The 15,638-nt window shown below is 37.9% G+C and overlaps 1 protein-coding gene across 2 annotated transcripts in view; it reads right to left on the reverse strand.

Moving 5' to 3' along the window:
• The window catches only part of DNAJC1 (DnaJ heat shock protein family (Hsp40) member C1), a 244,355-nt gene that overhangs the window by 112,161 nt on the left and 116,556 nt on the right, over positions 1-15,638 (reverse strand). For both annotated transcript variants that reach the window (XM_019035497.4, XM_063709708.1), the window contains exon 8: positions 12,807-12,964. In XM_019035497.4, coding sequence (XP_018891042.3) covers positions 12,807-12,964 — 158 coding nt within the window. The remainder of the gene's footprint in view (positions 1-12,806; positions 12,965-15,638) is intronic.

Raw genomic sequence — 15,638 nt, forward strand, 5'->3', positions numbered from 1 at the left:
GTATTGATTTATACCTTTGCCTGTAACTTTTGTCTCCCTAAAATGTATAAAACCAAGTTGTAACTCAACCACCTCGGGCACCTGTTCTCAGGACCTCCTGAGGCTGTGTCATGGGCCATGGTTGCTAACGTTTGGCTCAGAATAAACCTCTTTAAATATTTAACAGAGCTTGGCTTTTTTCATCAACAGGTGTGATTATTAAGGAGAAGTATGAGTGACATTTTTGTGGCAATGAAATAGTTCTATACCTCGTTTGGAGAAGTGGTTAATAAATCTATAGGTGATGAAATGACATACAACTATAAACAGCCAATGTACAAATGTCAATTTCCTGGTTTTGACATTGTACTACAGTTACAAAAGATGTAACCATTAGGAAAAACTGGGTGACAGGTACAGAGGAACTCTGTACTGTCTTGGAAACTTCCCATCAATCTATAATTTTATTTATTTTAAAATAAAAACTTGATAAAAAAATTCGTATTTTATAAGTCAAGGCATGTAACTGACACCACACCTGACAAATAAGAAAAGAAAATCACAGGTGAATCTCTCTCATAAACATAAAAGCAAAAATCCTAAAAAGATAGCAAATCAAATCAAATCATAAAGAATAATATTTCTTAGGACCAAAGAAGGTTCATTCCAGAAAAATAAAGTGATTTAATGCCAGAAAATCAATCGGTATACTTTATCTCATTAACAAAACAAAGGTGAAAAATCACACAATCATCTTAATAGATGCAAAAATAAATATTTGATAATACTTAACAATATTCATTTGTAATAAATAAAAATTTTTTAGCAAAACTAGAAAGAAAACTTCTCAACTTGATTTTTTAAAAACTTAGACTGATGTGGACAAAATCAGAAGAGTAAGAAACTCCAAATTCCACCCCTCCATAAAAGCAACAACAACAAAAAGCCAAAACTGTATAATCGACTTTTTCTGAACTCCAGAAATTAACAAAAGGCTTGCAGCATCATGAGTAAGATACACTCAAGAAAACCAGGCTAGAACCTGGTACAGTGGCTCATGCCTGTAATCCCAACACTTTGGGAGGCTGAGATAGGAGGACTGCTTAAGCCCAAGAGTTGGAGACAAGCCTAGGTAATGTAGGGAGACCCCATCTCTAGAAAATAATTATAAAATTAGCCAGGCATGGTGGCACATGCCTGTAGTCCCAGCTACTTGGGAGGCTGAGGTGGGAGGATTGCTTGAGCCTGGGAGTTCAAGGCTGCAGTGAGCTATGGTGGCGCCACAGCACTCCAGCCTTGGCAACAGAGCGAGACCTCATATCAAAAAAGAGAAAGAAAGAGAGAAAAGAAAGAAAGAACAAAATACAGACAGACAGAAAGACAGACATATGATTTTTGATCAGAACAGTAACTTTACGGCACATTAATTTATTCTAGTCCTACCCACTGTTCCTGGGTGACCACAACCTGTGAACATCACAACCTGTATTACCAGTACTAGAAGGAACAGAAGGAACTAACTTGCAAAGAATGGAAATTATTTGTTCTGTCCTGTTTGGTACCTCCCTGGAAGACAGGTTTAAAAGGCTTGTATTTATTTTCCTTAACTTAAAACTAGCTTATGCTAAGGCTGCTTCCCTGGGGGCATTTGTTAAAAAAATTTACACAATATTGTCTTTGTATGATGCATGAAGTTATTAAAACAGTTGGTGCAAACAATAGGCAAACCAAAAAGTTTGAGAGGAAAGGCTGAGGCATGAAATGTTGACATTCCTGGGAACCTAGAAGGCCACGTGCATGTTCAAGGCTGCGCACATACTCAGGAAAGTTCTGAGAAGGAGCTAAGCTCTCACCTGCTGCTGACATTAAGGCTATGTAGAAGCGGGGGGGTGGGGGGGAAGGTTAAGGCAGAATTGTAAACCAATACAGAGCCCAAGGCAAAGATGGAAAGAATTTTTGCTTCCAGGCATTTATGAAAATATCTTTCCAATTATTAGCTGATTACCCAGCTAATGTAACAGACTTCAGTGGCTACACATAACAAAAAATAGAGACTTCATAGAATTAGTTCAGAAAACTCACTAAAAACAAACAACTACAACAAGCCCAATACTACAAGTCCTTTAAAAAGTAGAGATCTGATTTCCATAATTGCTGATTTATAACATTTAAAACGTCTAATTTTCGTTATTATTATTTTTGAGACAGAGTCTCACTCTGTCATCCAGGCTGGAGTGCAGTGGCGTGATCTCTTCTCACTGCAGCCTCTGCCTCCCGGGTTCAGATGCTTCTTGTGGTTAAGCCTCCTGAGGAGCTGTCCACCACCACACCCAGCTAATTTTGTATTTTTAGTAGAGATAGGGTTTCACCATGTTGGACAGGCTGGTCTCAAGCTCCTGGCCTCAAGTGATCCTCCTGCCTCAGCTTCCCAAAGTGCTGAGATTATAGGTGTGAATCACCGTGCCCAGCCAAAATGTGCAATTTTCAACAATGAAAAATTACAGGCTATGCAAAGAAATAAGACAGTATGGCTGACATAAAGAAAAAAATAGAAACTGTGCCTGAGGAAAACCAGACAATGAACTTTCTAGACAAAATGTTAAATCATCTTTTTTTTCTTTTCCTTTTCCTTTTTTTTTTTTTTTTTGGAGACGGAGTCTCACTCTGTTGCCCAGGCTGGAGTGCAGTGGTGTGACCTTGGCTCACCGCAACCTCAACCTCCTGGGTTCAAGTGATTCCCCTGCCTCAAGCTCTCAAGTAGCTGGGATTACAGGTGCCCACCACCACACCCGGCTAATTTTGTGTGTTTTTAGTAGAGACAGGGTTATGTTGGCCAGGCTGGTCTCAAACGCCTGACCTCCGGCGATCTGCCTGCCTCGGCCTCCCAAAGTGCTGTGATTACAGGAGTGAGCCACCATGCCAGGCCAATCATCTATTTTAAATATGTTCAACAAGCTAAAAGAAGCCATGTCTAAAGAATTAAATGAAAGTATGGGAACAATGCACCACCAAATTCAGAATATCAACAGATTAAGTTATTTAAAGGGCAAATAGAAATTCTGGAGTTGAAAAGTGTAATAACTGAGATAAAAAATTCTCTAGAGGGGCTCAACAGCAGATTTGAGCAGGAAATGAAAGAATCAGCAAACTTGAGGATATGTGCGTTGAAATGATCTGGGCTGAGGAACAGAAAAAAAAGGAATAAAGGAAAAATGAATAAATATTCAGAAACATCATTAAGCATATCAATATATGAACAATGGAAGTGCCAGAAGGTGGTGGGGAGGAGTGGGAGAAAGAGGAGAGAGCAGGTAAGAAATATTTTGAGAAATAATGGTCTAAATCTTCCAAAATTTGAAGCTCAATGAACTCCAAGCAGGATAAATTCCAATGGACCTAAGGGAGGAGACCACCCCTCATATTGTCTTACACCCAATTTCTGCCTCCAAAGAAAGAAGAAGTAAAAACTAAAAGGCAGAAATGAAATCCACAGGCAGACAGCCTGGCGCCGTGCCCTGGGCCTGGTAGTTAAAGAACAACCCCTGACCTAACCGGTTATGTTATCTATAGATTCCAGACATTGTATGGAAAAGCACTGTGAAAATCTCTGTCCTGTTCTGTTCCGTTCTAATAACCGGTGCACGCATCCCCCAGTCACGTACCCCCTGCTTGCTCAATAGATCACGACCGTCTCACGTGGACCCCCTTAGAGTTGTAAGCCCTTAAAAGGGACAGGAATTGCTCCCTTGGGGAGCTCGGATTTTGAAGACGTGAGCCCGCCGATGCTCCCAGCTAAAGCCCTCTCCTTCTACAACTTGGTGTCTGAGGGGTTCTTGCCTGCGGCTCATCCTGCTACAGATCCATATTAAGAAACATCATAATCAAACCATCAAAGCTAAAGACAGGAGAATACTGAATGCCCCAAAGAAGTAACTCATGATTTTGAGAAATCTTCAATAAGACTAACAGCTGATTTCTAATCAGAAACGATGAAGGCCAGCAGGTAATAGCTTATGTAATCAAAAGTGGTGAAAAAAAATTCTACCAAGAATTAATATATGTGGAAAAAACTATCCTTCAAAATGAAGGATAAATCAAGATATTCTCAGCAAAATAAAAAGTGAGAGAGTTCACTGCTAGCACACCTGCCCTACAACAAATGCAAAAGGGGGTCCTTAGGGATGAAATAAAATAACACTGGACAGTAACTCAACTCCCTATGGAAAAATAAATGCCAAGAAAGGTATAAACATAGGTAAGTGGAAAAGACACTATAAAGGCATTTTTGGCTTGTAATTCCTTTTCTTTTTAAAAACCTAATTCAAAAGACAACTGCATAAAGCAATAACTACAAATCTAGGCTGATGAGAACATAATATCTAAAGATTTAATCTGTGACAATAATAAATAATAAGAACAGGCATAAAGGGCAGTGGAACAGGGGCAAAGTTTTTGTACTTTTTAAAATTTGCATTAATTCTAAGTAGACAGCCATGAATTAAGATGTTAATTGTAATCCCTAGAGAAACCACAAAACTATGTTCACACAGACTTGTATTAGAATGTTCACAGCAGCTGTAACATAGCCAAAAGACCCAGAATGTAATCAAATGTCCATTAGCTGATTAACAAATAAATAGTATGTGACATATTCATACAATATTATTCAGCCACAAAAAGAAATGAAGGCCAGGCAAAGCAGCTCACTCTTGTAATCCCAGCAATTTGGGAGGCCGAAGAGGGAGGATCACTTGACGCCAGGAGTTCAAGCCCAGCCTGGGCAACATAGTGAGATGCCGTCCAAACAAAAAAAATAAATTAGCCAAGCTTGGTGGCACACGTGTGTAGTCCTAGCTACTCAAGAGGCTGAGGTGAGAGGACTGCTTGAGTCCAGGAGATTTAAGTTGCAGTGAGCTATGATCATGATTATGCCACTGTGCTCCAGCAGCCTGGGCAACAGAGCAAACAGAGTAAGACCTGGTCTGTAAAAAAAAAAAAAAGAGAGAGATGAGGTACAAAGTACTGCTATATGCTACACTACGAATAAGCCATGAGAACATTATGCCAAATTAAAGGAGCAAAACATAAAAGGCTACATATTGTATAATTTCAATTATATAAAGTGTCCAGAATAGACAAATCCAGAGACAGAAAGTTGGTTAGTGGTTGCCAGAAGAGGGGAGATCAGAGAATTGCTAACTGCTAATAGATATGGTTTTATTTTATCTTCTGATGAGATGAAAATGTTCTAGCATCAGAGAGTGGTAATGGTTGCACAAGCTAAACAGACTAAAAACCACTGAAGTGTCTGTGCATTTTCAAATGCTGAATTTTATGTTCTGTCAAGTACATTTCAACAAAAATGTTATAAAAAGCCTATAGCATACATCATATTTAATAGTAACATGATAAAAGTTTTTTTGTTTCGTTTTTATTTTTTTGTGTGTGTGTGTGATGGAGTCTCGCTCTGTCACCCAGGCTCAAGAGCAGTGGTGTGGTCTTGGCTCACTACAACCTCTGCCTCCCGGGTTCAAGCGATTCTTTTGCCTCAGCATCCCGAGTAGCTGGGATTACAGGCACGTACCACCACACACGGCTATTTTTTGTGTTTGTAGTAGAGACGGCCTTTCACCATGTTGGCCAGGCTGGTCTTGAACTCCTGACCTCAGGTGATCCACCCACCTCAGCTTCCCAAAGTGCTGGGATTACAGGCTTCAGCCACCACGCCCAGTGAAAAAAGTTTTTTTTCAGACAGTGGAGTACAGTGGTGTGATCAGAGCTCATTGCAGCCTCAAACTCCTGGACTCAAGAGATCCTCGTGCCCCAGCCTCTCAACTTGCTGAGACCACAGTTGTGCACCACCAAGCCTGGCTAATTCATTTATTTTTTGTAGAGATGCGGTCTTCCTAGGTTGCCCTGGCTGGTCTTGAAGTCCTGACCTCAAACAATCCTCCCACCTCAGCCTCCCAAAGTGTTAGGATTACAGGTGTAAGCCATCACAACCAGCCACAAGTTAAATAAACAATTTCAATGATGAAATAAAGATTTTCAGCAATGAAAGCTTTCTTTGAGATTGGGAATGAAACAAGGATACTTGTTATCATCACTTCTATTCTATATTGTATTGGAGATTCTAATCAACACAAATAAGAGAAAAATGTATAATATACAGAGAAACCATTAGAATTAAAAAATAAGCTAGGCATGGTGGCTCACGCCTGTAATCCCAACAGTTTGGGAGGCCGAGGCAGGCAGATCACTTGAGGTCAGGAGTTCAGACCAGCCTGGCCAACATGACGAAACCCCATCTCTACTACAAATACAAAAATTAGCTGGGTGTGGCAGCAGGCGTCTGTAATCCCAGCTATTCAAGGGGCTGAGGCAGGAGAATCACTTGAACCTGGGAGGTGGAGGTTGCAGCGAGGTGAGATCATGCTGTTGCACTTCAGCCTGGGTGACAGAGTGAGACTCTGTCTCAAATAAATAAATAAAATTTAACAAGGTTGTTAGACAAAAATCAGTTTTAATTCTATATACTAAATATAATTAGAAAGTGAAATTTGAGACACAATGCCACTTATAATCATCATCTAAAAACAAAAAATAAATGTAAGAAAAAATATCCCATATGTACAAAAAGCTGCAACACATTATTGAAAAAACGTTAATTTTTTTTTTTTTTTGAGACAGTCTTGCTCTGTCGCCTATGCTGGAGTGCAGTGGCATGATCTCTGCTCACTGCAACCTCCGATTCCTGGGTTCAAGAGATTCTCCTGCCTCAGGCTCCCGAGTAGCTGGGATTACAGGTGCGTGTCACCACACCTGGCTAATTTTTGTATTTTTTGGTGGAGGTGGGGTTTCACCATGTTGCCCAGGCTGGTCTGGAACTCCTAACCCCAAGAGACCTGCCCACCTCAGCCTCCCAGAGTGCTGAGATTATAGGCATGAGCTACTGTGCCCAGCCTGAAAAAACTTTAAAAGATCTAAATTAATGGATCTATTTATGGGTTTTAGAGTCAATACAATTTGAATGTCAATTTCTCCACAACTGATCCACATATAATTGTTATCCCAATTAAATATCTCAGCTGAATAATTTGTGGAAAACAACAAGCTGCATTAAACATTTATATGAAAATGTAAAACGGCAATCTTAAAGAAGGAAAACAAAATTGGAAAATTACTGTACTAGATACCTATCATGAAGTTACAGTGATTAAGACTGTGTGGTTAGTAGCACAAGGATGAACAAGTAGATAAATGGAACTAAGCAGAACATGTGGAAACAGACCTACACAGTTATGGACACTTGGATTATGATTAAAGTGACCTTTGTAGAGCTGTAGAAAGCAATTTTTAAAATAATTTGTAGCAGGCCAAGGGTTTGGAGAACTTTTGGAACAAAACATTAATCTTGATCACTACTTAATGCCAAACAAACAAAACATTCCAGGATATTGTTAATTGAAATGTTTAAGTCAAATAATAAAGCTTCTAGAAGGATTTGAAAAATATAATTTTGAGATAGAAAAATATTTGTTTGTTCAGGTGTGGCGGCTCATGCTTGTAATCCTAACACTTTGGGAGGCCGAGGAAGGAGGATCACTTAAGCCCAGGAGGTTGGACCAGACTTGGCAGCACAGGGAGACCCAAACTCTAGAAAACATTTAAAAATTAGCCAGGTGTGGTGGTGTATGCTTGTGGTTTCAGGTACTCAGGAGGTTGAGGTGTGAGGATCACTTGAGCCTGGGAAATTGAGGCTGCAGGGAGCCGTGATTGCATCACTGTCCTTCAGCCTGAGTGACAGAGTGAGACCTTGTCTCCAAAAAAAAAAAATACATATATATATACATATATATATATTTGAACATAGGAAACACCAAATAAGGAAAAGGCAGACTGATTAATATAATTAGTAAGTTCTGGTCATCAAAAGACACCACTAAGAACAAAAAAAGGCCAAGCATAATGGGAGAAAATATGTGCAAAACACTCATTTCTGAAATACAGAAAGAACTCTTCATAATCCAGTCTTAAAAACAAAAAGGCAACACAATTAAAAAAGATTTGGAAAGGCACTTCACTTAGTAAGATATCAGTATCCAATAACCATAAGAAAAGGTGTTCAGTCTTATTCATCAAAGGATGCAAATTAGACCAAAATTAGATATCACTGCATACTTACCAGAATGGATAAAATACAAAAGACTTGACCAAGCACTGGCAAAAATATAGAGTACCTGGAATATTCATATCCTGCTGCTAAAGTATAAATTGACACAAACTTTTGGAAAACAATTTAAAAGTACAGCTGACCCTTGAACAATATGGAGGTTGGGGCGCCAACCCCTGGTCAGTTGAAAACCTAAGTATAACTTTTGACTGCCCAAAAACTTTACTACTAACAGCCTACTGTTGACTGGAAGCTTTAATAATGCAGACAATAAGTTAACACATATTTTGCATGCTTATGTACTGCATTCTTACAATAAACTAGAGAAAACAAAATCTTAAGGAAAATACCTTTATAGTAATGTACTGTATTTATCAATACCCTCAGTTCACGTTGTTGTCTGTCCGAAATGGCAGCCAACAGCAGGTGCAGACCTCACTCTACTATACTTATAAAGCAATTCAATTTTTTCTTGTAATGTCATGACTTTCCTCTGGTTCTCGAGAACACTCCTAGCATCACTAGTGGTACTTTCCATAGGCCCAATGGTGTTATTCAAGGTTTACAGTATTTTACTAAACATGATAAAAAATACATGAGAACCAAGATAGATCACATTTTCTATGCTATGCAATTTACTGGAGAGACAAACTGCTCACACAGAGATCATTAGCATCATCGGGAGGTTTAAGCCAACACTTGCAACACATGAGCCTGTTGCAACAGCAACGAGAGGTGTTTTAAATTATTATAGTAGTATAGTAGGTACACTGTGTGCTACAGTTGATTTTACACAGTTATGATTTAGTACTGCATCTTTACATTTGTTTATATTTCCCTCATCTGCAAATGGTGCCATGTACAGTAAGTAGTTGTGTATGTTTTGATAAGTTTTAACTTTTTATGATAGGTTTGTATATATTTTATGGTAGTAAATGATAAAATACACTAGTATCTACATACATTTTATGCATGACATACCTAACTTTTTCTTAATTTTTTCAGTATTTCTAGGCTACATGGTTTGAGATTTGAACAATTACCCAAAATCTTCTAAAATTTTTCCAAAATATTTTTTGGAAAAAATCCACATATAAGTGGACCTATGCAGTTTAAACCCATATTTTTCAAGGATCAACTGTATTTACTGAAGTTGAGCTTTGACCCTGCAACTAACTCCAAAAATTGAAATTTACACATATACATACTAAAAGGCATGCACAAGACTGTTCACAGAAAAATTATTCATTATAGCCCCAAACTGAAAACACCACATTTCTCCAACAAAAATAAATTGTGCTATATTTATAAAGTATTATACAGCAATGAAAATTACTGCTATATGCAATTATGAATAAATCTCACAAATACACTGAATAGAGGAAATCATACTCAAAGGACTACATAGGAAATGATGCTATTTATAAACTAACAAGCAGGTAAAACTACTCTGAAGTCAGGAACGTCATCATCTTTGTGGAAGAAAAGGAAATAGTGGCAGAAAGCATGGTTTCTGCACAATGGCAATGTTCTAGTCATTGAACTTGGCAATGGTTAACTTGCATCACCTGTGATAGTTCACTGAGCTGCATATCTATACATGCATACCTCAGAGACATTCCAAGTTCAGGTCCAGGCTACCACAATAAAGTTAATATTGTAATAAAATGAGCCACACAAATTTTTTTGTTTCCCAGTACGTATAAAAGTTGTTTATAAGCCAGGAGCATTAGCTCACACCTATAATCCCAGCACTTTAGGAGGCTGAGACAGGCGGATCACTTGAGGCCAAGAGTTTGAGACCAGCCTGGCTAACACGGTGAAACCCCATCTCTACCAAAAGTACAAAAATCAGCAGGGCGTGATTGCGCTCGCCTGTAATCCCAGCTACTCAGGAGGCTGAGACATAAGAATCGCTTGAACCCAGAAGGCAGAGGTTGCAGTGAGCCGAGATCATGCCACTGCACTCCAGCCTGGGCGACAGAGAGAGACTCTGTCTCAAAAAAATAATAATAATTTTAAAAAATGTTTAAAACTATGTTTACATTGTAGCTTAGTTTATTAAGTGTGTGATAGCATTATGTCCAAAAAACAATGAACATAATTTAAAAATACTTTACTGCTAAAACGTATTAATAACCATCTGAGTCTTTCAACAAGTCATAATCTTTCTGTTGGTAGAGGGTCTTGCATTCATGTTAGTGGCTGCTGACTCACTGGGGTGGTGGTTGGTAAAGGTTGGGGTGTCTGTGACAATTTCCTAAAATAAGACAACAATGAAGTTTGATGCATTAACTCTTCCTTTCACAAAATATTTCTCTGTAGCATGTGATGCTGCTTGATAGCATTTTACTATCTCCAACCCTGCTAGTTCCTTTATCAGTGAAGCTTATAGAATATTCTCAATCCTTTGTTGTCATTTCAACAACTTTCACAGCATCTTCACCAGGAATAGATTCCATCTCAAGAACCACTTTCTTTGTTCACCCATAAGAAACAACTCCTTATCTCTTCAAGTTTGACCATGGGATTGCAGCAATTCAGTCACATTTTCAGGCTCCACTTCTAATTCTAGTTCTCTCGCTATTCACACTATATCAGCAGTTATTTCCTCCAATGAAATCTTGAACCCAAAGTCATCCATGAGGATTAGAATAAACTTCTTCTAATCTCCTGTTAACGTCAATATTTTGACCTCTTCCCATCAATTATGAATGTTTGTAACGGCATCTAGAATAGTAAATCCTTCCCAGAAAGTTTTCAATTTACTTTGCCCAGATCCATCAGAGGAATCACTCTCTATGGCAACTACAGCCTTATAAAATATATGTCTTAAATAATAAAACTTAAGTTGGAAGGGCTCCTTGATTCATGGGTTGCAGAATGGATGTTGTGGTATGGGCATATAGACAACGTTCATCTCCTTTCATATCTCCCTCAGAGCTCTTGGGTGACTAGGTACACTGTCAATCAGCAGTAATATTTTGAAAAAAATATTTTTTTTCTGAGTAGTAAGTCTCCACATGGGGCTTCAGTAAACCATGCCGTAAACAGATGTGCTGTCATCCAGGCTTTATTGTTCCACTTATAGAGCACAGATAGAATGGATTTAGCATAATTCTTAAGTACCCTAGGATTTTCAGAATGATAAATGAGCACTGGCTTCAACTTAAAGTTACCAGCTGCATTATTCCCTAACAAGAAAGTAAGCCTGTCTTTTGAAGCTTTGAAGCCAGGCATCAACTTCTTCCCCTCTCTACCCATGAAAGTCCTAGATGTTATCTTTTTCCAGCAGAAGGCTGTTTCATTTACATTGAAAATCTACTGGTTGGTGTAGCCACCTTCATCAATGATCTTGGCTAGATCCTCTGGATAACTTGCTGCAGCTTCTCCATCAGCACTTGCTGCTGCACACTGTACTTTTATGTTATGGAGACAGCTGTTTTCCTTAAGCCTAATGAACCAACCTCTGCTAGCTTCCAACTTTTCTTCTGCAGCTTCCTCACTTCTCTTGGCCTTCTTAGAATGAAGAGAGAGAGGGCATTGCTCTGGATTAGGCTTTGGCTCAAGAGAACGTTGTGGCTGATTTGATCTTCTATCCAGACTACTCAAACTTTCTCCATATCAGCAATAAGGTTGTTTCGCTTGCTTATCTTTGATGTATTCACTGGAATAGCACTTTTAATTTCCTTCAAGAATGTGTCCTTTGCATTTTAAAATTTAGCTAACTGGTGCAAGAGGCCTAGCTTTTGGCCTATCTTGGCTTTCAACCATGCCTTCCTAACTAAGCTTAATCATTTTTATGTAAAGTGACACACATGCAACTCTTCCTTTTACTTGAACACTTGGAAGCCATGGTAGGGTTATTAATTAACCTAATTTCAATACTGCTGTGCCTTAGGGAGTAGGGAGACCAGAGGAGACGGAAAGAGACTAGAGGATGATTGATTAGTAGAGCAGCCAGAATATACATAATATTTACCAATTAAGTTTGCTGTCTTACATGTGTGCACTTCACGGTACCCCAAATAATTATAACAGTAACGTCAGAGGTCACTGATCACAGATGACCATACCAGATGTTATAGTAACGAAAAGTTTGAAATACCACAAGAATTACCAAAATGTTATATAGAGACACAAAGGAAGGAGATGCTTTTGGAAAAATGGTGCCTGTAAACTTGCTCAATTCAGGGCTGCCACAAACCCTCAATTTGTTAAAAAAAAAAAAAAAAAAAAAAAACCGGCCAGGCATGGTGACTCACACCTGTAATCCCAGCACTTTGGGAGGCCGAGGGGGGCAGATCATGAGGTCAGAAGATCAAAACCATCCTGGCTAACACGGTGAAACCCTGTCTCTAGTAAAAATACAAAAAATTAGCCAGGCGTGGTGGCGGGCACCTGTAGTCCCAGCTACTTAGGAAGCTAAGGCAGGCGAATGGCATGAACCCGGGAAGCAGAGCTTGCAGTGAGCTGAGATTGCGCCACTGCACTCCAGCCTGGGTGACAGAGCGAGACTCTGTCTCAAACAAAACAAAACAATAGTATTTGTGAAGTGCAATAAAACAAAGCACTATATCGTGAGCTAACCCTGTATTTTATGTGCTTTTCTGTACATGTTTTACTCAAAACAAGTTTTATAAAGTTTATTTACCTGTTTTTTCTGTGTTCGGTTCCTGTTTTCCAACCAATCATCCATTTGTTCCTCAATTTCTTCTATGGAAGTTCCATGATCATAAGACTGAATATATGTACTTTCTAAAGGTGTGTATACAGGAAATTCAGGTTTTGGTTTTTTAACTTTCTTCTGTTCTAAAAAATGTTTAAAAGAACCAATTATTGAGATTTTTAAAGAACAAAATTAATTTCTAACATTTTATTCATAGACCATATCCTGAAAGAAAACATCAAAATTTAATTGTTCTGTTATAAATAATTGGCTATAAGTTTTATTGTACATAAACCATTGCACTATTTCTAAATAAAACTCAGAGTTGCTACTATTGTGGAGATGATCATGAGATAGCCATCATATCAATTTGCATACACCTTCGTTTTCAAAGTACTTTTCATAAAATATTTCATTTTGGCACAATAAAAAGAGCTTCAATTTAATGTTGTAATCCTAATTTTACCATGTAATAAGTAAATAATACTGGGCAAATAAGTTAACACTTAGAAGAGTATCAACTTTCTCATCTATAAAAAAAACCTGGCTCTCACTAAATAGTATACAGTTATTTTTCAATATTTTACAAAGGTGAAATATGATCTGGCAACATCAAGAGTAGTTATGAATAGATGGCCATCCATTGGGCTCTTTATTAAATCCCATTTTAGGCCTAGGAGCAGTGGTTCATGGCTGTAATCCCAGCATTTTGGGAGGCCAAGGCAGGTGCATCACTGGAGGCCAGGAGTTCGAGACCAGCCTGGGCAAAATGGCAAAACCCTTCTTCTACTAAAAATGCAAAAATTAGCTGCGTGTGGTGGTACATGCATGTAATCCCAACTACTTGGGAAGCTGAGGCATGAGACTCACTTGAGCCCAGGAGGTGGAGGGTGGGGTTAGCCGAGATCACACCACTGCATTCCAGCCTGGGTGACAGAGTGAGATTCTGTCTCAAACACACACACACACACACAGACACACAGACACACACACACACACACACACACACACACACACACCATTTTAACTGGAGACTTGACATTGAGAAGCAACTCCATTCTTAATTACTATAGTCAAACTCAAACAGCCTCATAAGAGTATTTTCACCACCCCATGTGTATGTGTGTATGTGTGTATTTGCATGTACTATACTGCCAATGTAACAAAATCAGTATATACTGGCATAGGAATAGACAAATTCCTAGAAGAGAACAGAGAATCCGTAAATACCAATGCTTGTTGACTTATTATGGGATTACATCCTGATAAACCTATCATATATTGAAAACATCCTTAATTAGAAAATGCATTTAATAAAACTAACATCATGGCTTAGCCTAGTCTACCTTAACTATTTACATTAGCTTATATTTGGGCAAAATAACACAGTGACACAGTACACTGTAGAGGATCAGTTTTAATCCTCATGATCATATGGCTAAGTGGAAGCTGCAGTTTGCTGCTGTTACCCAGCATTATGAGGGAGTATCCTACCGCATATTGCTAGTCCAGGAAAAGATTCAAAATTCAAAGTACAGTATTGTTTTTACACTATCATAAAGTCAAAAAATTGTAAGTCAAATCATTATAAGTCTAGGATTGTCTATATTTCAATTCAGTGGGAAAACAATTTATTAAGTAATGCTTACACAACTGAGTATCCATTTAAAAGAAAACTTTTACAGTGTATACACAAATAAATTCCAGATAGAGAAGAGAGGTGACTTTAAAAGCCAAAACAATAAAAATTTTGCAAAAAGAAATCTTAAAATCTACTTGTACTATTTAAAGGAAGGGGACATCTTAATTAAGAATGAAAACGCAGATGCTATTACAAAAAAGATAAAAGAGTAAACAAATCAAGAGACAAATAATAGATTTGGAAAGGATGTATCCAATTCAGAGTATAAACAGAAGATTGCTATAAACAGATTTTATAAATGGACAACCACCCAATAGAAAAATATAGGCAAAGGTCATAAATGGGCAATCCACAATTGAGTGCCCACGTGGCCAACAAATAAGAAAAGAGGCTCATACACTCTAAAGGTTAAAGAAATACAAATTAAGTAATACCAAGATATAATTTTATACCAATCATATGGGTACAAATTTAAAATCTAATTCAGACGTACTGTTGGCAGGGAAAAGGCTACTTCTAAATTGGTGGAGGAAATGTATTATTCTATTACAGCCTTTTTGGAAAGCAGTCTAAACATATCCATTAAAATTAACATATACAGCCTTTTCCCCAGCAATTCTCCCAGAAACAAAAGTACTCAAATATAACTGTATGTGGGTATGTATGTATTTGTGTGTGTATGACTATTTACTATTTCTTCATAGAGAGATGAAACTATTAACATAGTAAACACTATTAGGAGAAATGACTGAATAATTATTGATGATGCTTTTACAATGAGAAGTATGAAATCACCATTGAAGTAGAGCAATAGCAGAAGTAATTTGGGCTACATATAGAGAATCAGTTATTTTTTAAAAAAGCAAATAAATTCAATTGTTTGTATTTATTTCTGGGGTGTTTCATCACAACTGCAAGTGATGTCTTTTTAAATAAGCATTTATAAAGGGGTACTAAATACAGAAATGAAAGACTTCTATAAGCTAATACAAAAATACACAGACCAGTGTCACTATAAATCAACCACACAAACAAGCCAACATTATAACCAGCTAACAATACAATGACAGGATCAAATCCACACATATCAATACTAACCCTGAATGTAAATGTGCTAAATGCCCCCACTTAAAAGTCACAGAGTGGCAAGCTGGATAAAAAAACAAGACTCAATG

Source organism: Gorilla gorilla, chromosome 8 (assembly GCF_029281585.2).
Source record: "Gorilla gorilla gorilla isolate KB3781 chromosome 8, NHGRI_mGorGor1-v2.1_pri, whole genome shotgun sequence".
Lineage (NCBI taxonomy): Eukaryota > Metazoa > Chordata > Mammalia > Primates > Hominidae > Gorilla > Gorilla gorilla.